At 34.9% G+C, this 24385-nt stretch overlaps 1 protein-coding gene across 4 annotated transcripts in view; it reads right to left on the reverse strand.

Annotated features, from left to right (window-relative positions):
- Nucleotides 1–9455: 9455 nt before the first annotated feature.
- Nucleotides 9456–24385, reverse strand: part of LOC106641916 (uncharacterized) — a 243349-nt gene continuing 228419 nt past the window's right edge. For all 4 annotated transcript variants that reach the window (XM_089594662.1, XM_089594661.1, XM_014356496.2 and 1 more), the window contains one exon: nt 9456–9703. In XM_089594662.1, the coding sequence (XP_089450788.1) occupies nt 9524–9703 (180 nt within the window). In that variant the 3' untranslated portion in view covers nt 9456–9523. The remainder of the gene's footprint in view (nt 9704–24385) is intronic.

A 24385-nucleotide genomic window follows, 5' to 3' on the forward strand; every position in this document is an offset into this window, starting at 1 on the left:
AGTGGGAGTTTGATTAACAGCTTATCTATAAAAAAATTAGGATCACAACGACACATAAGTTTACTTACCCTAATCCTAATATACCGTATTCCCACATACCATGACAACCCTTATAAACCACCCCTAATAATCCCTAAGTAGGCTAACCCACCTAACTCTGGGTAGAGCAAGTTTAATCAACTCTTTATATACGAGAAAGTTAATCTGTCGATTTCAAACAGTTTAATCCACCTCTACCAAAATCATTTTTATCTTTTCAAGCTATTCAACGATTTAACCATCAAAAACCACCATCACCAATGACCAAGTAGGCTAACCTATATAATTGTTTTTTTAACCAACGTTTAGCGGCATTCAAAAATGATGACGAGGACATAGTAGGTGTTTGTTCCCGTTGGGGTGCTTGATAATCGTCAGTCCTCTTACCTCTTACATACTTTAGCTCTTACTCCAACCTATCCCAAACAATCTTCTTGCCTTAAATTCATCCCTCCTATAAACCAACTTTTTACCCAAATTTGAACCAATCAGCTAATTAAATCTAACACTTTTATTTTAACTACAACAAATTAATGCAAATTAATTACACCTATTAACGCTTCTACATTAACTAACCCTATCTATTGGCTTGTGAGGGGTAGAAACTACCTTTACAAGTCAATAAAAGCGGAAAACTTAATATTCTAAACGTGAAATAAAGCTATATGTACCTATTATCTAAACTAACCCCTCAAAATCTGCTCATATACTCCTCTCAATTAAAAAAAAACCCTATTACCCCAGATCTTATAAGTCAACCTCTTACCCTAATGTACTAAATATAAAATATAGCTCACCCAAATATAGACTACTCAGTCTTTTCAATTAAATACTTTTTGTCCTAACTGCACTTCTCTTATGAAAATCAATCAAACTATCTAATAGCTTCGATGTAAACAAAAATTTTTTCCGTCCTATATCTGCCCTTTTTCTAAGCCAACTCAATCATTATATTGTATATTGCCCATCTAAATCAACTTATTAATTTTATCTCTCCCAAACAAACCAAATATTCTCACCATTGTCAATGCTAACCCTAGGATAAACCAACTCTAACTTTAACCACCCTCTAACAAACCCCAGTCCTTATTGTACGTAAAATAATTATTAAATAAATATAAAACTGGTAGTTCACAATTAGTTTAATACAAAAAAATAAATTATAAAACTTTGTAGCCATTCTGAAACTCTTATAACACTGGTCAGTGAAACTTAACAAAATACCCTGCCAACTTTTGACATCGGAAAAAAAGCTCTTCAAAAAAGGTTTTACTCTTGATTAAATTTATGCTTAAACATTTTGGGATTTGAAATGTATTTATTATATGCATTTACATGAATTAATAATGGTTATAGTAAAATATACTTATTAATTTTTGTTTGTCTTTATATTTCATTGTTCAATTATTGTCATTCTATATTCAAACAAAGGTTATATTCTTAAACAGTAATAAAAGCTTTTTTTTATAAAAACGAGAAAATGTTTAAATTCATAATACTGATGAATCCAAAAAATACTTTAACTGTGCTGCATCCAGCCTCTTTTCGTCCTGAATATATCATGAAATCAAGAATAACTACTAAAAATGATTTTTTGCTTTCAATCTAGCAAATCTTATAAAGACTTCTCTTAAGTGCATAAGAAGTTGATGATTATTCGCAGGTAAATGAAGAATCTCATAATTCTGATGAAAATATTAAAGATTTGAATTGTAGGATAAAAACTGTCTCTTATTGGCGTTCAGGTAAGAAAGAAAGAAGAAACTTTAAATCTGTTCGAAGTAAGTTGATGAAAGTCAAACATTAAAAGATGCTGTATCGAAATCAGAAAAACGAATAAATATTTTAAAGTACGTTTAAGATAAATGTAATAGTGCTTCTGATAAATGTTTACCAATATAGGATGCAGATTTGAAAAGATGATAGCTTGAAGCTAGATAAATTATACAGTTATTTTCTAAATTGCTTAAGGCTTCATTAAAGTGGATACATAACTTTAATAACTTTAAAGTAAAGCATGGAATAGTCTCTAGAAAAATCAATGAGTTTGTCACTTTTACGCAATTGACAAATGATTATGAATTGTTACAGTCACAGTCAGTAAAAAAAGTATGAATGGAGCAAATAATGTTTTTATTTTCACTTCTAATTTTGACACAATTAACATCCTCAATTGCCGCAAAATGGTTTGAAAAACTGTTTTTATCTTATACTAGTAGGAACTCTTAACTGTTATTAAATTCTTGGTCAGGGCAAACCGAAAAAGTATTTAAAAACCAAAGATAAAGAAAATAAATCTGCTCAAATTCATACAAGATATGCTGACACGACTAGTATGATTAAGCCATTAGACGTCTATGGCGTTAGACCGTGGAAAAATTTCGTCAAATGCTTTTCTAATGTAGTTATGTTAAATTATTTCGAAATAACTCTACATTTGCGAAAGAATATTTTAAAATTACAGTCATTGACACTCTATCAGTTTTCAGCACCAATATGTATCAATATGTTTAAATACATGCATTGTGAAAATGTAGCTACATAACTGAAAAATGGCATGAATGTCAAACTCCTCTAAAATACTGCTTTTATAATGTCGATGAAAAATGTGTACTATGCAGCCAATTTGCGATTATTTAATGCTCTTGGTGATTAATAAATTTGTGCATACAGCATTTTTTTGTAGTTAATGAAGACAACTTACCTCACTATAGTATTAAGCTAGTGCAAAAGAGAGCATTCATTGATACATTTTTATTTGTAACATCTAAAATACTTTGGAGGCAAGGGGACTCATGATAATCAAGCACCTCAATATAAAAGGTAAAAGGGCTAACGCTAATCTAGCACCCCAACGTGAGAGACGAGAAGACTTACGATGATCCAATACCCCAGGGAACAAACACCTACTACGTCCTCATCGTTTTTCTCGGATAACGCTGAATGTAGGTTAAAAAGTTAATTAGATAGGTTAGCCTATTTGGGCGTTGGTAGGGGTGATTTTTGAGGGTTAAATAGCTTCAGGAGATAAAAATAATCATGAAAATAATATTATTTCTTAGTGTTTATCGATGTTTAAAGTTTTATATCTTGTCAGTTGATGATGGTTGGGTAAAGTTACTTGTCAGTAAATCTTGGGTGAAGCTAGGGGAACGTAAGTCTTATAATATTTTGAGGCTATGTGAATGTATGACCATAGAAAATTATTTCTGCATTATTGTGATTTTCAACCTAATACAACTCATCCTGAACTTTTCCGCTTCCATATAATGAAGGTACATCGAAGACATTGAAAATTGAGGTTATGTCAATACTTAACGCAACGCTTGTCATTCTGTGCGCCGTTTTTTTTTTCCTTTAACAAAACCGTAAAAATTGTTAATTAATATTAGCTGTTTGTATTGATCTACCATGCATGCAAATTTTGTTTGGTAATTTAGTTAATGATAATTATAATATTATACACACATTTGTGCACATATACACACACAGTATAACAGACACACTACTCACACTGCAATATACAAACTAAATGCTATGCCCTGACTATACATACGTATCAGAATGAAAAGACGGACGGTTTAGCTTGCAGCCAACTTAAACGGTAAGACCATTTTTTTGGAAGGGCTGAGCATGGAAAATTATTGATTTGAGCATTTTTAGATTCTCACATCTCACTTTCGTTCTTCTAACGTCTTTTGGGCCAATATTTATCGGTAAATCTGTAGAATAAGATTAATGAGACTAAATAAAATCAAAATAATTGAGGTATACCGACAAAAAAAATAATTTTTTTACGTTTTTCGAAAATTCGAGTATGCGAATCAGAAGTAAATAATAGCGCGGTCACTGAGAAATCGTCTGCATTCCTAAACTTGCTTGTCACACTACCACCCGACTTGATAACAGTAATAGTAATGATAGTAACAAAGCAGCAGTCTCGAGCGGTCGACTCCTTAATTGTTGATGTATTTAAATTTGATGGCTATTTTGGTTAGGTTTTCCATCGCATAAATGATCTAAAATATTAGTCGTATTCAAGTCAACTTTCTTTTTGATGCTAATTTTTGAAGAGAAAATCAACGAATCGTGTTCTGGGGATCCAAAAATTTTATTACTCATGCTGGAGGCAGTTTTACGGACGATTTCTTGACGTGTTTGCATTAAGAAGGAGAAGAAAGGCACTAGCTTGCTTTTTCTTTATGTGCTTCTTTACTTATTAAAAAAGTGGCAAAAATAGATGGGAGAGTTACAAAATCAGTTGTGTAATCATGGGGGGGGGGGGTAACTCAGTGAATCATGTACTGAAATAGATGGTGAAAATTTATCGTGTTTATTATTTTTGTGGTTAGCTTTTACGTTAAATAGGTTGCATAAATTTAACTTGTATTTTCTTACTTTTTCCACTGTGAATATTAAATTCAAACGCCCTTGAATTCGTTCTTAGTATACATATCAAATATTTAATTATTTGTAGCTTCAACTCTTAATTCCATCCCCCATAAGCATAGCCATTGCTGGTTAAACTTTTGCATTACTTAGTTTTCCGAAGAAACTTCGTTTTTCTCTATTGGAAAACACTTAGTTTGCTTTTCACTTCTGGTCAGTGTATAGTATACCAGCGTGTATAGGTGTGAGTCATCTTCAGTCATAGCATAGTAGCTACGAGTGGACTCGTAGATTATTTAACCACTTTTTATTTACACGTTGGTTTATCTTTTTTGCATTTTTCTTAAATCGTTGTGAAAAAGATCCAAAGGAATGGAAAAAATTGATAAAGACATTGCAGTAGATCTTGAATTAGGAACGGCGATTTATTTGAAACAAAATCGATCTTTGAATCAATTTCAATCGAAAGCCTGAGGATCAATTGTTAGTTTAATCGAGTACAAAAAATCTATTTCCGATTAATCAATCTGAAAAAGCTTACATTATTTTTCAAAGTACCAAATATACTTTAGAAATGACACAACCATTTTCCCACCTACCAGTACACACACGCGTGTGAGCGAATCTAATTAGAAAAATGTATGATTAAAAAACAGTTGGGTTATATTACTAAATTGTTTGTATTTTTGATATCCTGACTATGTAAAAATACTTGAAAGTGATAAGGTCAAAATTCAAACTGATTTACTTCTCAAGCTTAAAAGAAAGAGAAAAAGAGAGCACTTTTGAACCATACTTTGGTTGCCGCACTGGGCGCTTTCTCTAAATCTACTTGAGTGAACAGACAATCTTGAGATCACTCGTGATTGGTTGGTTACCATTCACAGCTGATTAGTTTTTTCATGTACTTCTATATTTTTATACATATGCATACATTTCGGTCATTCTAGGAAAACCAGCATATTTAAAGGGCCAGAATAGACAAACACTTGAATTAAGTTTTTAATAGTTGAACATTTTTTTTTACTGCCTATGACTAGAACAAACTTAAATTTTTGGGACCTTGTTAAATCGGAACGAAAAAATTTTTTACGACGAATGTCTTATTTTATTAAAAAAAAAAAAAAAAGGAGCGTTACGGACTCTTATAAAATCTTAATACAATCAAGGTAATGGTGCTATCAATGGTAATATGAGTTAGTTCTTACATTTATATCTTGTACTTACCATCAACATACGTATAAATTACTATCCGAGTAAATAATCCAATATTAAACGAAAATACAATGCGTGTTGTATCGTTACGGGATAGTATTACTGGCTCTTAAAAAAAAAGCGGAGTGTTACGGGCTCTCACTAATTCGTTAAAAAATTATAACTGCGACGCATTAAACGTTGAAATTCATTTACGTATGTTTGTGAGCACATTTTTCGTTGGAACGTTAAGTTTGTCAGATTTCGATCCTGTAACTTTAACAGCATCTTAGTCTGGGATAAAATTTTGTTTGGTTTTCTAAAATACGTGAAAACACTATTTGTGTTAGTAACTTTGAAATCCCATGCCGTTGAAAAATTAAAAACTTCATGTTTCACTTCTTGGGAGCGTCAAAACTGTAAATTTGCGAATGAGACACGAGCTCATTCTGATAATTTAGGCCTTTTTTTGCATCTTAAACCAAAGCAATACTTTTAATGATCTGAATTCTATTTCGCCTTTAGCAGTAAAAGTCCCTCAAATATTTAAAAAAGTTTCCGGATGAATGACCGTAAGTGTGAGTTTCGTGTGATTTTCGTATAACTTTCGTGCTTCAAAAAAAACCACAGAATCTATGTGGTGTCATAGTTATTGACTTTGTAATTAATTACGTGTTCCTTCAACGATACTTGGTCCTTACTCCAGTGTTAAGAATAAATAGTGTTTTGTACATGGAAATCATGGAAATAATCATTTTCAAGAAATCAACTGTAACTTGAATTCCCCATCATCATCAAGAGACTTTTTTAATTTATTCAAACACTTCGATTATTATTAATTAGGAACATGACAGTAAATTTTCATTAGTTTTTAGTAACTTATTCCTAGAAAATTGTAATTCAAACAAAAAGTTGTCTTAAAATTAAACTGTTAGTAACTTTTGCAAAAATAAAATTTTTTTAAATAATATTTTGAGATATTTTTTATATCATATAAACCTTGAAGAATCGTCAATGAAAAATTTTTAATAGGTTGATTTTTGACGACTCATTTCAGAAAGATGGACTCAAATTCTGTTTAAGTATTTTACCAGCTTTAAAATAAAAAAAATAAAAAAATTGATCTATAAATTTATCTATCTTCAGTATAAATAGCATTATTTCGATAAAATATAAATTATTTTTATCGCAAGTATTAACCAATTTAATTTTTTATAATGATATGCAGTTCAATATCATAATTCAAACAATGAGAAAATAATTTTTTTTTTTTTAAATTATTTAGTTGGATGTGATGACTTGTTGTTGGTACAGAAAGAAGTCAAACTTATTTGAAGTACGCATGTGGTAGTAAGCATGATTTAATTTGTCGGCACAATGATACGTTTAGTTTATTGGACAACATTAACAATACCGCACATTATTACCTGTATCAATACTTATAATATATTTAAAAAAAAATGTAATCTGTTTCAAGTTTAAAGATACTGATACGTATTGATGATATGATTCATAATAACAAATTTTATGCAATATTAAAAATTGTAAAATGAGTGGAAACTAACAAAACCCGATCCTAACGGATAAGTCTAGATCAAGCACCGAACATTGTTTAACGTCCGTAAAACTGCCCCCAGCACGAGTAATAAAATTTTCGGATACCCAGAATACGATTCGTTGACTTTTCTCCGAAAATTGGCATTAAGAAGAAAGTCGACTTGAAAACGACAAATATATCAAACTATTGTAAAGTATGATTTACCCAAGGTTATACACAAAGCAGAAGTGGAAACCGTAATCTCAAATAAAAAGCATTTATTTCGTTCCCAATTATCTAATGGAAATCAACTAAAATTTATTTAAAATTTTGTATAGAACGATTTTAGTATCTAATAACAGTTATCGCAATAAAAATTTACAACGAAAAAAAAATACTACTAAAAAACTTTTATCTAGTATCTTCTATCAAAAAGTGTACCAAAATTGGATTAACAAAAGTGTTTACTTAGCGATCTATATCCACCAAATCATTAAATTTAAATTAAAAAATTACGATGTTTTATGTACTTTTTCATAATGATTTTTACAAGCAGATTACGAATAATTTATAAAACTAAAATATCCACACTATCCCGCCTAATACTGACGAATTTAAAAAAATTTTATCTAGTTAAGTGAATACAACTAACAACTTGGATTACACAAAAATAAATCTCGACAAAGATTCTGAATCTATGAAGCGGATTGTACGAAATTTTATTTATAGATCATAAATCTCTATCTCTGTATGCCTCATCTTTCTGCCCGTTGCTTTTTGTTTAAGGTTTTTTTTTTTAGTTTGACATTGTTAAAATTCTAAATGGCTTTTTGTAAGTAATTATTTTTCTCAAGACAACAATAAAGTCAGTGAATAAGGCCAACAAAACATCGTAACATTAAATCTGTGGTTAATTTACTTTTGTTCTGTAAACAACTGATTGGTTAAGAATTCACCTGGTCTTCAACGTTTAACATAAAGGAGTTTTTTTGCGGTGAGACAAAACCTGTCTTTATTTCTGTCTCGTACAGTTATTGATTATCCTTTTAAGAACCTTACATGGAAACGCTAGTGCAAAATGATCAATTATTACAGTATTTTCTTTCTTCCCGGCGGTAAATAATTTTAATTAACATGAAAACATTTTTTATAACCATATATTTTGATTTATTAGGTTTCAGACGAGGATCTTGATAGCGTAACTTAATTAATCTATTGTGGCTCACTATTTTAGCTACAATATTTAGAAGTGGGTTATAGATATAAAATTCAACTTGTATTTGCAATACAACCAATAGTTATGTACAGCTGCTACTACATTTAATATCTAAAATTTACAAATAACACTCTGTTTTAGAAACTATGAAGAGTGGGCAAATTTTTTTTATTCATTGATTTTAACATAAACAGTCTGAGTACACTCGAAGGAAGTCAACTAACGTTTTAACATGTGCGTTTTTCTTAGAATTTGAGTGATCTTAAACAAATGAAAAATTGACTTTAGTTATACTTTTGTACTCGCATAACTTTTTTTGTTTTTGTGTTGTTAATAGTCTGGTAATGAATAGGAAGGTTATACTTGAAGTAGTGAAGAAAAGAAAGTTTTAATTATCCGATCGGTATTTAAGTATTGTATGTTTTTTAAGCAAACTTTCATCAAACTATCGAACATGAGTTCTAAACTTGATATGTATGAACGTGGTTGAATTATTTCTTAATTTGGTATTTTTAATTTTATAAATAAAACTTATTCGTTGTATAGGATTTAGCAGACCTTTTTGTTTTTTTTGCGACCCAGAATTATTTTTCCCGAAATTTATTAGATAGGAGTAATGAGATATAATTAGTTGGTTATTTTCTGTTTATTGCCCATAACGTTTAGAAACTGATCGAAAAATGCCCGATGGCTTAATGTATAAAAATAAAAAAGAAACACAAGGCAAATTAATAGATACCTTTCCAATTGCTGTATTAAAAAACACTTCTCAATATTATTAAAAATATTACCTGCTCATTCGTAATATTTTATGAAGCCATAGAAACTGTATCGCTTTTCTCATAAAGTATTGATCTCAGCTCCTTCTTTTAAGAAAAAGAGGAATGAAATGTGTACAGTTTAAGCATATGGTAGTATATTAGCTTGTATAATATTCTATGAAATTAACCTTTTTACTAAATAAAACTTACTTTTATGATAACAATACACCAATATCAAATAATTTTTTGAAAACAAATACATGAAAAAAGTTTTTTTTTTAGTAAGAAACTGTTTCCCTAAAAATAAAGTTACTGCACGAGAAAGAAAATTTATTTTTTTTATCATAATTCAAAGATTTATTGTAAAAAACTAAAAAGAATCAATTTTCATTCCAATTTGTCTGGTGATGCATCATTACTAAACATTTCTGTTGGAACTGTAGGTGGTGCTTTTTCTGGAAGCAATTCTAGATAGTTTTGACGTGATTCCAAATGTCTTTCAACTTCTTCCGGAGTCATGTGTCCATCAGATAAAATAGAGCAATGTAAGGAGTTTTTTTCATCCATCTGAAAAAATGTGAGAATTTAATATAACTTTGTTTGAAAATCTCTAACTATTAAATTTATTGAGAATCATGCCTTTTAACACAAGTACGAATACTCACACAGCCACACACACACACACACACACACACACACACACATTTGCTGTGTGCTAGTCGTTGGAGGGGGTAAAATGAAATGACAGCAGAGCCCATGGCGAGAGAAAGGTGCGGATTTGCTGGATATTTGAGGACTCAATGCACTATTGATTATACTTTATTTAGTTTTTTAACCACTATGAGTTGCCAGACGTTATGATAAATATTATGAACGTAAGCCTCAAAATGTTTTTATTGTAAAGAAAGTAAAGTCAAATAAAGTAAAATTAATCAAAAACCCAAAGAATTTAATTTGATAATTATTAAAGTAGAAGTTAAAGAAAAGTTGTTGGGCTAAGGGGATCAAACATAAAATGTAACTAAATTAAATGAAAAACTGTAATAGTTTTACCTTATATTACAGATGACAAAAATGAGGCTCACGTATGAAGGTCTGCGTCTCTGTTTATAATATATATATATATATATATATATATTTATATATATACTTTTTCATAGCGTCACAAAGCCCAAAACAGAATTGAAAAACAAGGGGTTACAATAAAATAACAGTCTAAAGAGCTTTGAGAATATGTACAAGGATGTTTACGAAGTACTTAAGAACTTTGACAACATGACAATTGTTGGTTTTTCATATCGTTTTCCATGGATAAAAATAGCCATTTCCGCATTTTTTAAAACTTTAATAATTAATATTTCGAAAAGTATTAACTGTAGAAAAAATTTGCAAAAGACTTTTTTGTTTGTAGTCCAAAGATAGTAAAAAAACGTTTTTCGAGTCAAAATAAAATTTTGCAAAATTTGTTTAAAAAAAATTGTTTAAACAATTATTGACCAAATTTTAGACCTGACAACATGCAAATTCGATTTCAGAGGATTATTTCGCATAAGTTAATGCAAAATAACTGAGTATAAATATTTTTGCTGACAATTGCTAAGTTATTTCCCCCTCTATTAAAAAAAAAATTGAAGTTAAAATTCTTATGCTGTGGAATGATTAAAACTATTTTCTAACACAAAATTATTCTTCAAGTTTTTATACTAAAACTGGTTTATGTACGTTATAACCTTAAATAGAAGAAAAAAAAATTTTTTCAGAACACAGATTTTTAGTCTGTGAATTATAAACTTATCTGATAAAAATTATAGAAAGATTAAATGATTACTATTATTGTTCGGTATTGAGTTTAAATATAGGCGCGCTTAATGCTTAGTATTTACAGGTTGAGCTGACATCAATATGCGCCAATGAGAGTCCAACTCATCGTGTCTCTCTGACCAATTAGACTTGCCTGTAAAGAGAGCTGCGGCTCTCTCGTCGAGAGACAACGCGCGCTTGTCAGTCCGCTTCTGACCGTCGAGCCCCCCGCGCACCTCAAGCGAGATCTCTATAGTCAATCTAGTGTCTCGTTTTGTGAATTGTAACTATCTTATTGTATTCCAGCGAGCGTTCTATCGTTTCGTTGGAGTTTTCGTTCTATTACAACAGTCTGATTCTCTCTATAAACTCACTCAGCGTTCAGGCATTAAGTAAATTTATATGGCTTAGTATATTAGTCGTAAGCCTGATAGAATTTAGGATGTTAAAAGTGTAAAATAAATAGGAAGTTTTATAATAAATTGATTATTTCCATTAATTCAGCGTTTCCAATTCTTGTGTGTTAACCTTACGACAAAATATTCGAGAATCCCTCAGATTCAAACCTCAACACAAAACATTTGGCGCTCGAACAGGGACCTGACGCGAGTGAGTGTGAAGTGAACGAGAACGCGTATCGCCATTAAGCACGTGGCTATAAGAAATACAGCCATCTTGATTGCCGCGCTCGACTTCTCTCTTCTTTTTTTTCGTAGGTGTTGTTCTCTCACGCACACAAACATTGCGCGCGGCTCGCACAAAGCCTTCGGCCATTTTGCGCCAGCAGTTAAAGTTCAGTGTGCACCGTCTCTTCTCGCTAAAAGAGAAAGACGCCCCCCCCCTTTTTTGAGTACTTCGAGCTCGACGGAAGGACGGACGGCAGGGCAACACCGGGCTGGCCTTGTTAAAAAAAAAAAAAAAAAGTAAGTAGTAAGGGCAAGGCTTATTTCTCTCTGTCTGTGCAGGCGCTTCTTGATCTCAGCGACTTTGTCGTGCTCGCCCCCCTGCCCGCCCTGTCGACGACGTCGCTGCCGCCACGTGCTACGTGACCGCCTGCTTCTGCCGGCCCCTCAACGTCGTCCACGCTACTACGTGCGTCGTGCTCGCCCCCCTGCACGCCCTGCCGACGACGTCGCTGCCGCCACGTGCTACGTGACCGCCTGCTTCTGCGGGCCCCTCAACGTCGTCCACGATACTAGGTGCTGCGTGCTCGTCCCCCTGCACGCCCTGCCGACGACGTCGTTGCCGCCACGTGCTACGTGACCGCCTGCTACTGCCGGCCCCTCAACGTCGTCCACGCTACTAGGTGCTGCGTGCTCGTCCCCCTGCACGCCCTGCCGACGACGTCGTTGCCGCCACGTGCTACGTGACCGCCTGCTTCTGCCGGCCCCTCAACGTCGTCCACGCTACTAGGTGCTGCGTGCTCATCCCCCTGCACGCCCTGCCGACGACGTCGTTGCCGCCACGTGCTACGTGACCGCCTGCTTCTGCCGGCCCCTCAACGTCGTCCACACTACTACGTGCTGCGTGCTCGTCCTCCTGCACGCCCTGTTGACGACGTCGTTGCCGCCACGTGCTACGTGACCGCCTGCTTCTGCCGGCCCCTCAACGTCGTCCACACTACTACGTGCTGCGTGCTCGTCGCCCTGCACGCCCTGCCGACGACGTCGCTGCCGCCACGACGCTGCTGCGTTGCCTGCTGCCTCAGCAGGCCCACAAGGACAACGCCACTGCTACGTTGCCTGCTCGTCTGCAGGCCCGGAAGACGACGCTGCATGTGTCACTGCATTTTGCTGCCGCAGCATAATTGAAATTAGAGACACTAAGTTAATTTTAAATTCCTAGATAAGACGCGTGACAGTTCTAGGTTAAGTTGCTTTCCGTAACAATCGAGTTAAAGTCAAATCTCAAATTATCTACGTAGTTTTGCTGTTTCTCTGGTCATTTAAGTAGGGAAGTAAAGATGGAAGCCTTGTACCAAATTCAAACTAAGATATTTAATAAAATTGGCAGTTATTATGAGAACTTTAAAAAATCCGGTTCCGAAAAAATGACCAGAGGAAGGGCTGAAGCATGCCTTGAAGCACTAGATAAGTGCATAGCGCGTTTTGGCGAAATCCATGATCAGATAATGTCGCTTACTACGTTAGATGAAAATCATTTGTATTTTTCTACTGAGTTACCGGATAAGGCAGATGACTTATATTATTCGGTAAAAGGGGACTTTTTAGAGTTTATTAGGAGAGCTAGTGCTCAAGATCCATTACCGCCAGCCCCATTACCAACACCCGGTGCTCAGCCTACTAGCAACTCTTACTTGACGCGTATAGAGCTACCGAAGTTTACAGGAAAATATTCCGAATGGGAAAATTTCCGTGATACATTTCGCTCTCTTGTGCATAGAAAAATTGATATCGACAACATTATCAAGTACTATCAGCTGCGAGTTCATTTGAGTGGTGACGCTTTCGATATAATTAAATCTGTTCCTTGGGCAGAGGATCAATATCCATTAGCTTGGCAAACTCTACTTGATTATTATGATAGTCAGCGTCGCCTTGTAACTAATTACTTAAATCGTTTGATAACTTGTAAACCCATGAAGTCGGACTCCTGTTTAGAGTTGAAACGCATTAGTAAGGAGATGATTAGCACAATCGATTCATTAAATGCATTAGGCCGTGATTTAGGCACAGGGGATCTCTATATTGCTCTAACAGTTAGTAAGTTTGACATCACAACCAATAAAGATTGGAGTAAATTCCTAGGTAGTAGCACTCAACCACCCACTCTAATCCAACTACGGGAATTTATCTCTTCACAAATCATAACTCTTGAATCGTGTGAAACAGTTAGTTCAAACCCTAAGCCACCACTTTCGAAACCTGTCCCGAAGGCATCTGCTTCTGTCTCTCATCAGTCCAATGTTTCCGATTCAGCTGATAGTCAGGGAGTAGTTAAGAATGTCCTGGTATGTTCAGAGTGTAAAGGTGATCATACTCTTTCTAAGTGTGAACGTTTCAAAAGAATGGAGGTTGATGCTCGAAAGGAGTTAGTAGTCAAAGATAGATTGTGTTTTAATTGTCTAGGTCATCATCAGTTGAAGGATTGCAAGTCCAAGTATAGTTGTCTTAATTGTAAGAGAAGGCATCATACCCTCTTACATATTCCAAAGCCTGTTCAGAGTCAAGAGCCTCATGATACTCACTTAAATTCTAGCAAAGCCAATTACTCTAAAGGTAGTGACTCTGAGCAGACTTCTCATCATACTGATTCGTCTGTTTCTCGTGGTCTTGGTGTATTACTGGCTACTGCTCGAGTTTACGTCACTGGACCTACTGGTGTACGTTTGTTAGTTAGAGCTCTTATAGATCAATGCTCGCAGTGTTCTATCATAACTGATTCGCTCTGTGATATTCTAAGGCTAAAGCGTCAACACTCGAGTATTCCCATCTCGGGAACAGGTGGTGCTTTAGTTGGAGTTGCTAAAGGTATAGTTAGTTTTAATGTTCGACCTAGGTTCCCCTCGAAATTCCAGTTGTTAGTCGAAGCGAAAGTATTGCCACAGGTTTCGTCATATCAGCCTCCTGCTAGTCGATTTAAATCAAATTTACACTATTTAGACGATCTTGAATTAGCCGATCCTCAATATACAAGTTCAGATAAAATTGATATCATTTTTGGAGCTGCAGTTCATGCTCAAATTGTAGAAGAAGGCCTTAGAAAGGGTAATACCAATGAGCCCATAGCGTCGCGTACTCTACTTGGTTGGATTCTGTCTGGCTCTATTGGTTCTGCTAAGCCTTCTTCTAGTTCTCAATTCTCGCTTCACTGTTACGATGAGTCTCAGTTGTTACCGCTGCTTCAGCGCTTTTGGGAAGTAGAAGAGCTCTCTAGCAGTCCTACTCAGAAGCTCACCGCCGATGAGCGAGCTTGCGAAGACTACTTCGCGCACACGCACTACCGAGATGAATCTGGTCGCTATGTGGTCAGATTACCCTTCAGAGTTGATCCTAACAGTTATCAAAAGTCTCGCGAGGATTCTAGGTTTTTATCGTTGTCAATGATGGCTAATTTAGAACGTAGATTTCATCGATATCCCGACTTATCTACTTTGTACATAAATTTTATGCAGAAATATCGAGATCTAGATCACATGTCTACACTGGATGATGCTTTAGTCAAAGAGTGTTGGTTCATGCCGCATCACGGTGTTATTAAGATATCGAGCACCACCACTAAACTTCGAACGGTCTTCAATGGCTCTGCCAAGACTCCTGGAGGTACTTCACTTAACGAATTGCTTCATGCAGGCCCTAATCTGTTACCTTGTCTTCCTGAGCTTATTTCTTCTTGGCGAAATTACGAATTCGCATTTACTTCAGATATTGAGAAAATGTTCCGCCAGATCTGGATAAATGAATCAGATAGGAAATTTCAGTGCATTTGCTGGCGGTTTCAGTCTTCAGAGACTATGCAGATTTACACGTTAAAAACCGTTACTTACGGTTTAGCTTGTTCACCCTTTTTAGCGTCTCGAGTCTTGAAACAGTTAGCTATAGACTATAGTGAGGAATACCCAATGGCTTCTTCGGTGTTAAGTAACGAAATCTACATGGACGTCCTCTCGGGAGGTCATACTTTGAAGGAGGCTCTAGACAAAAGAGACCAAGTGATAAAGGTTACTACTCTTGGTGGTTTCTCGCTACATAAGTGGTCTGCTAATAATTTGAAGCTTTTACACGGAGTGTCCACTCTATTGTTAGCCGACTCGCCTTCGGTTTCCTTGAGTGAAGTAGATTCATCGGTTCAGGTGCTAGGTATAGTTTGGTTTCCGTTAGAAGACCTTTTTCGTTACCGTGTACACGATCCTCCTGTTCAAGATAAATGGTCCAAAAGATCTATACTCTCTTACATAGCTCGTTTCTACGACCCCCTTGGTTGGCTCTCTCCAGTAATCGTGTATGCCAAAATTCTTTTACAATTGTTATGGTTAGTCAAAATAGATTGGGACTCTCCAGCTCCAAAGGAAATAACGGATAAATGGTTACCTTGGTTGTCACAAATTCTAGAACTGAATAACATTAGCATACCTAGATGGAATAGTTTCAATCCGCAAGTTAATTCGATTGAGTTACATGGTTATGCTGATGCCTCAAAATCAGCTTACGCTGCCGTCTTGTACACTCGTATGGTTCAAGGAGATCAAGTTAGCGTGTCACTCCAGTTAGCCAAGACGAAAGTAGCTCCACTAAAAGTTCTAAGTATTCCGCGGCTCGAACTCTGCGCTGCTCAACTATTAGCCAAAATTACCCACCTATTTAGTCTTAGTTCAAAACTATGCATCGATTCTATTCATTTATGGTCAGACTCCAAAGATGTTTTGTACTGGTTACACGCTCAACCCTCCAAATGGCCTACTTTCATAGCTAATCGTTGTAGTGACATTCATCAGTTAGTTCCAAATGCTTACTGGCATCACGTATCGGGTAAATTAAATCCAGCAGACATTGCCTCTCGAGGTGTCTTGCCATCTCAGTTGAGCGTAGATTCGGAATGGTTCTGTGGTCCTAGTTTACTACACGAGCTTCATCCCGAGTATCGCGACTTTCAAACTCCGTTGACAGTTTCAACTGATGAATCGGTTCATACCGTTAGTCACCAGCAAACTCAATCAACTTCTACTTGGGATCTCTACTACCAATACTCTAATTTAGATAAACTATCACGTGTGACTGCATATTGTTTAAGATTTTTTTACAAATTACTAGCTCGTGTTGAAAAAAAAACTCAGTTATTGTTTCTTGAGGTAGATGCTATTGTTTCTCGTGCAAATTTATCGCTTACAGTTTCTGAACTCACGAATTCTAAATTGCTAATGGTTTACCTTCATCAAACTACTCATTTTTCTTTAGAGTTAAAGTTGTTATCAGAATCTAGTGAGCAAGTAGTTAGTTTACCATCCAAAAGTTCTTTAATTAAGCTCAAACCATTTCTTAAAGATGGTTTGATTAGGGTTGGGGGTCGTTTGAGCCATTCTTTGTTAGGTTTCAATGTTAAATACCCGTTGATCCTAGCCTCGAGTGACCATCTCACCAAATTGATAATAGAACAAGCTCATAAGATTACTTTACACGGCGGACCTCAACTAACATTAAGTACTTGTCGTCGTGAGTATTGGATTATACGTGGTCGTCAAAGTGTTCGCTCTGTTACTACCAAGTGTTTTACTTGTAAACGATATTCTGCTGTAACTCCAAGTCAGCTTATGGCCGACCTGCCTAGCGCTCGAGTCGTACCTTCCGCAGCTTTTCTTAAGGCAGGTGTAGATTACGCCGGTCCGCTGTCGGTCAGACTTTCTAAAACCAGGGGTAAAGGCACGACTAAAGGCTATGTGGCTGTTTTCGTTTGTATGAACACTCGCGCTGTTCATTTAGAAATAGTTGAAGACTACAGTTCAGAAGGATTTATAGCCGCCTTTCAGCGTTTTATAGCGAGACGAGGTCATTGCTCGGACCTTTTTAGTGATAGGGGAACAAATTTTGTTGGCGCTGATAAGGAACTGAGAAGTAATTGGCTTGAACTTTGCAAATCGGCTGACCTAATTCACAAGTTAGAGATATTAAAAACCAATTGGCATTTCAATGCCCCAGCCGCTCCGCATATGGGGGGTTTATGGGAGGCAGCTGTCAAATCAACTAAGAAACATTTGAAGAGAGTTATCGGTGAGCAGGTCTTCACATTTATAAGAGTATTCAACATTACTTTGTAAAATAGAGGTATGTCTGAATTCGCGCCCTATATCTCCCTTAACGAGTGATCCCCGCGATCTTGATTGCCTAACTCCTGCTCATCTTATCAATTTGCGTCCAGTTACCATATTGCCTGAAGTAAACCTTACAGATGTTAAAATCTCATGTTTACACAGATGGAAGCTTATATCGCAATTAAACCAGAGTTTTTGGCATCGATGGTCAGAAGAGTATTTAACATCACTGCAACAAAGGTCAAAGTGGGTAGTCCCGAAGCGCTCGTTTCAGGTGAATGATTTAGTTCTAATTCGTAGTGAAAACAATCCCCCCGGATGTTGGCCTTTAGCTCGCATCATTGAAATATTTCCGGGCTCTGATTCAAAAGTAAGAATTGTAAAATTAAAAACCTCGGCTACTACCCTAATTAGGCCTATTAATAAGTTAGTTTTATGAATTGAAAGCGAAAGGTTAGAATCATAAATAGTTTGTTAGTTCTATTGATTAGTTGCGTTTACAAAAACTAAATTCAGTCTTTTTTGTTACTTTAGTGGAGCCAAATACAATCAGTTTGGCTCTTTAGTTTGCTTGATTTATTGTTTGCTTCTTCCCTGGTCGAAGCAAAGGTGGGGGAAAATGTTCGGTATTGAGTTTAAATATAGGCGCGCTTAATGCTTAGTATTTACAGGTTGAGCTGACATCAATATGCGCCAATGAGAGTCCAACTCATCGTGTCTCTCTGACCAATTAGACTTGCCTGTAAAGAGAGCTGCGGCTCTCTCGTCGAGAGACAACGCGCGCTTGTCAGTCCGCTTCTGACCGTCGAGCCCCCCGCGCACCTCAAGCGAGATCTCTATAGTCAATCTAGTGTCTCGTTTTGTGAATTGTAACTATCTTATTGTATTCCAGCGAGCGTTCTATCGTTTCGTTGGAGTTTTCGTTCTATTACAACAGTCTGATTCTCTCTATAAACTCACTCAGCGTTCAGGCATTAAGTAAATTTATATGGCTTAGTATATTAGTCGTAAGCCTGATAGAATTTAGGATGTTAAAAGTGTAAAATAAATAGGAAGTTTTATAATAAATTGATTATTTCCATTAATTCAGCGTTTCCAATTCTTGTGTGTTAACCTTACGACAAAATATTCGAGAATCCCTCAGATTCAAACCTCAACACAAAACAATTATGTATTTATTAGCTCTTTTTCAGAAAGAATATAGAAAAAACATGGAGGTAGAAGGGTTCAAATTTGCATGCATGTCAAAAAAAAGAAAGAATCAATTTATATAAACAACTTTTATTGAAAACATTAATTTACCATGTAAGTGTCAAGATAGCACGTAAAAAGGACACTAATGGCGCCTAAAGATTTAATAACATGTTACAGCAATGTCCTTAGCCATTATAAAAGTCAAACTAACAAATTAAAATGTCTTGAAGTTGTATAAATAAGGCGCACACATGTAACCTCGTAAGATTCTTTCCGACAATGCTTATCCTTTATCCTTTATTAACAGATACATAAAAGCTAGAATTTCTTAACAGACAGAAAAGAGTTTTCAGGAATCTCGTGTTCTAAGCCTTTAAAAATATGATGCAAATGTTGATTCTCGTTCCTTAAATGCATCAGTTCCGAACAGAAATGTATTTCTTGTTTTCCCTACTTTCAGCCCATAGAGACGACTCTCCGCAGGGCCTCATCCAAATACAATATTCATATTGTTTACACAGGCTCTGGAATATTGACTCACATTATTAGGTGGCAAAAGGACTCAATAAATGAGTTAGATATGAGTGACATTGTCTATGAAATTTCATGTAGGTGCGGACTGTGTTACATTGTCAAAAGTAAGAGACACTTACGCGTGCGTTTGCGTGAGCACGATCGTTACATTAAAAACAGGGATGAAACGTCGGTTTTGTAAAACCATTCCATAAAGCTTGCAAAAAATCTACGGAGGTGACTGTTGATACTGCTTTACGCTTGAGAGATCGATTGCTACCGACTCCCCAACCCTCTTTTTCTGGAACTTCATTTTTCTGTTTAATTGTATTGACGAAATGACGATCAGTCAGAGACTAATGACTAATCCGACTCTTTTATACAAGTCGTAGCTCAAAAGAGACAGTGTGAAAGATGTTTGGAGGTGGTAAGTCACGTTGTAGTATGAAAAATTGCGTTGACAACATATCCAGGACACCTTTAATTGAAGCAAGTCTGATCGTGTATCGCGCGCGGATAAAAAACGCTGAGTATGAAATTTTTTACAAACTATTAGCATTCAGAGGCAGAATCGAAAAACGCTGAAATTGTTTATTTTTGGAATTCATAATAATGTAACATTAGTACTTGTAACTAGACGTTCAAGAATGCGCAGACTGCAAATTGCAAGTATATTCATGGATACACTTATATAAAAGAGATTTTACTGCATTTTTTTTGTAAACGTTTCACCAGACAACCGCTACTGCCCGACACCGAGCTTTTCAAAATTTCTTTGCTACACCTCAAAGAAATCAAACGTCTGACAATTTCGTCATTCTTTTTAAAATCAGCGGAAAAATTGTCAGCGGAAGATATTTTTGAAAACCCAAACCGTTGCTCATGTAAAACAAAAACATCAAACAAAATTGACCACATACGTTTGAAGACATGTTTTGTAACTGTTTGACATTCCAACGCAGTTTCTTACAATTTTTACGAAATCGTTTAATGTGCTGCGGTACATAAGGTTGAATACCAGAGCTATCGAAATATAAGCCATTGGAAAGTGCATCAACGTATACAGCAACCCAATGAATACCTGGTTTTGTGTGATCATCAGTGTTAATAACGAGTGCTGTTGGTTTCGTCCACACCCGTAGGATCTGATCGGCTGAAAACACACCAGTGGTATGCGTTTTGATTTGTGACAGGATTTTCAGTATCTGTAAGCTGTCCATTACGTTCGCAGAGCCAAGATTTTAGTTTATGAGCGTTATTTAAGGCACACCGATATTTTTGATGATTTGGTTTTAATGCGTGATACATACAATACATTTCCGATGATAAATTTTTTAAAGGTGGACAGTCAATCTCGTATTCCAAATCTATTACCTGAGAAAGAGCAATTTTATGTAAATCGTACCACTTTTCACAGCCCCTGACGTTAATTTTTCTTGCACTTCTTCCAATATCATTCAAAATTTTTTAAATTGACTTTAAAGGTACTTCAGCCTCAAAAAAATCAAGTTGATGATGATGTTGGAACAACCAAATATTTTGTCGTTGTGCCTCCTTTCTCAATTTTTGCAAGCAACAAGAAAGTGTTACTACCCAATGTGCAGAAAAGTCATTGTTTGAAGCAACGACAGCAACTTCTTTAAGCATAGTTACGTCTTTTTTCACCTTGTAATACTGAATGTCGACAACTAGGTCCATTGCGATTTGTGGATGGTTGAGCATACCAACAGAAACCAAACCGAGAGACGATTGTCGTGTCCGAGCAGTAAGTGTAAGTGTATGTAGCTAGTGGCGCCATCTAGCCACTAATGTCGACCATGGTTAGCGTTGGCCGCGATGGTGAAAAGTTTGAGCCCAGTCACTTACTTCAAAGCGCATCTCTACCAGCCTCTGATTTCAGCGCCACCACCGACTAATCAATAAACTAACGCCATTGTATATAGTAACACTGCAGACGACTGATTAGTAATTATATACTGTCTTAACTATATCTGTATAGGTCGTTAACAAAGCAACGCAACCTGCGTTAAAGTAAAATGTTATTTTATATTTACTTTATTATCAAGTGTTATTCTTTACTGTGTAATTATTTAATACACATATATAAATTAACTTAATCAATACTAAAAAGCTTATTCCTAAAAAACTATAGGTGGTAATGATGTCAATTCTCAGTTTTATCAACAATATGCAGTGTCAAAAGTTCAGGTTAAAGAAATTATGAGGCTGCAAATAAAAGATGCCAAAGGTGTAAGTACGGCTGATCCAAATTAATTTATTTCTTACAATCATTTCATTATTATTGCAGGTCTGATTTTCACCGCTACTTTATCATGGGTGAAACAGTGTTGCTGTAATGACTTAATAAAAAGTGAGATAGTTAAAGACGTCTTAAAGTTGGAATCCAAAAATCTCCAAAAGGTACTTTGGATTTTGGTACTTAAAAAATTACCAGATACTTAGTATAACTACTTCAGTAACACCATGGTTGACTGATATTCCAGATGGTAGTATGAATTTCTCTTTTGAAAGAATAACTACACAGTTTTAATGGCTACTTATTTCAGTAACAAGATAATTAAATAATTATTTAAATTCCCCTGTATTGCAATTTGCATGAATTCCAGGCTATTAATTTTACTTTTTTTAAATTTTAAATTGATAAATGCAACAACTTGCCTAGTAAATGGTTAATGTATGAATATTAGTAGTTAAAATCTTACCAGTCCGCTTGATTAATGAATTCAAAAATTATAATTCATTGAAAATTGAATTTTTCAAAATCATTTTTGATATCACAAGTTATCATCAAACAGGACACCATTTACCAATCAAGAAATTAAAAAAAAAGTCTGTACAAATGTTGAAATCTGTTAATTTACATAAAATAAGCTGTATTTGTAATTCAATATTATTCTTTATTGGCAACTGTTTCCTTAGCTCTTTGACAATCTGTCACATCTAATATAAGATTGAAAAACACTATAATAAATAATCGATGGTTTACAGCTTATGAACTATTCAGTCAAGCAGTCTGGTGTGATTTTAATTACTAATATTGATACATTAACCATTTACCTGGTTAGCTGTTTCATTTATAGATTTGAAATTTTCAAAAAGTAAAATTAACAACCTAGAAATTATGCAAAGTATAATACAGGTAAATTTAAATAGTTATTTAATTGTCTTGTTATTGAAATACTATACGCACAACTAATTTCATACTACCTTCTGTATTAACACTCAACCACGGTATTACTTGAGTAATCACACCAAGTAGCTGGTAATTTATCAAATTGGAATTTAAAAAAATAAAATTAAAAACCCAGAAATCTTGCAGAGTACAACACAGGTGGATTTTAATCGTTATTTAATTATTTTCTTACTGGTATATTTTACGCATTTTTAAATTAATTTATTTTTTTTTAGAAAACAAATTTCATACTACCTTTTGCATTTATACTCAACCATGTTGTTACTGAAGAGATAAAAACTGTGAAATTATCAGTCCTCTTCCTAATAAACTTTGAATTCTGCTTGTGCATTTGTTGAATAAATAAATAAATACAATAATGAATAAAATATTACATACAAAGGGAAAGAGTAAAATATGTTTTATTTTACTAATTGAAGACAAAAGTGTTTTAAAAATAAAAAATTTTAATGTTCATTACACTTTATTATAATTAAAGAAAGCAAAACTTTCACTCATATTCAAAAATCTTCTAACATAAATTCGAAAATTCTTGTCAAAGCCTTATATTTTTCATTTCTTTCTCTGTCTCTACGTTTTTCTTGCACAAACCTACCAGCTCGTACACTTCTTACTCTCTGTTTTTGAAGTTCTAGTATATCACACGGATGGTAGTCATTGAAGAAAGCGTGATCTCGTCGTATACTTTTGTATAACTTAAATAATTTTCCATTCCCAGTCAATATAAACAACATTCACAGAGATTTGGTTTTGAATACATTTTTTAATGATAAAAAATATTTTTCTGCTTACATTACAAGAAATGAGATTGTATAAGGATATTACTGCATTGGTTAAATTAGCGTTACGGAATTGTATCCTACTTCAAAATTTTCACTTTTGATGACGCCTGGACGCAAAATATATTTAAAAAATTTTTTTCGTTTTTCATGATTTTAAAGTTATTAATGTTTGGACTTAACTTTGTGAACAAAGTTCATGTTACACAGAACGTCAATCATTTTTTAGTCTTGGATAAACCTATACATCTATGTCTTTTCTCTGAGCTAGTGGTGTCGATTCCCTGTCTTCGCTTCTATGGTATTTCGTTAATTTATTCAAATTCATCTAACAATTCCATTTCTTTATTTTACAACTGCCTAAAATTTTTCATTACTCATCATAAAATATTCATCGCAAAGACAGACTGGGCAAGTTCAACAGTTTGCAAAAATGACTCGTAAGCGCGTTGCATAAGCTTTTACAAATAAAGAGACCCCACTCTCAGGTTCCATCACTCAGTCAACTCGCTGGTTCTTTTTTACACAATTAGTCAACTGTTGCGTACACGTATCCTTAATAATCACCTTTTTTGTCAGCTTACCCCTTTCATCACGAAATTTCTTACACTGAAGTCTATAAAATTTTGTACAAGAATGAATCTTTGACTAGCTACCCTTTTGTGCACGCACTCGTAGTCTACATATATACTCGTCACAGACGCTCGTCCTGATCACGCTAGTCTTATAATTATACCTTCCGTAAGTCCGTACTCCGTATATGACTTTTACACAGATAAACACATCACATGATACCCGAATTAGCGTTGACGTCTTTCTATCTCTCTCTATTTCTCTCTCTTTTGTGTTTAGCACTCGTCCGATCAACTGGCACTCATTCCTGTCAACTTCGGCGGCTTGCATGTGTCAATCACAACTCGTACGGGAAATCTTATTTTAGTAAAGATTAGTGTATTGTAGAAATTTTTTAAAATTTTTTTATA

This window comes from Copidosoma floridanum, unplaced genomic scaffold, assembly GCF_036245765.1.
Source record: "Copidosoma floridanum isolate Cflo_tuat_1 unplaced genomic scaffold, Cflo_Japanese_pri ptg000021l, whole genome shotgun sequence".
Classification (NCBI taxonomy): Eukaryota; Metazoa; Arthropoda; class Insecta; order Hymenoptera; family Encyrtidae; genus Copidosoma; species Copidosoma floridanum.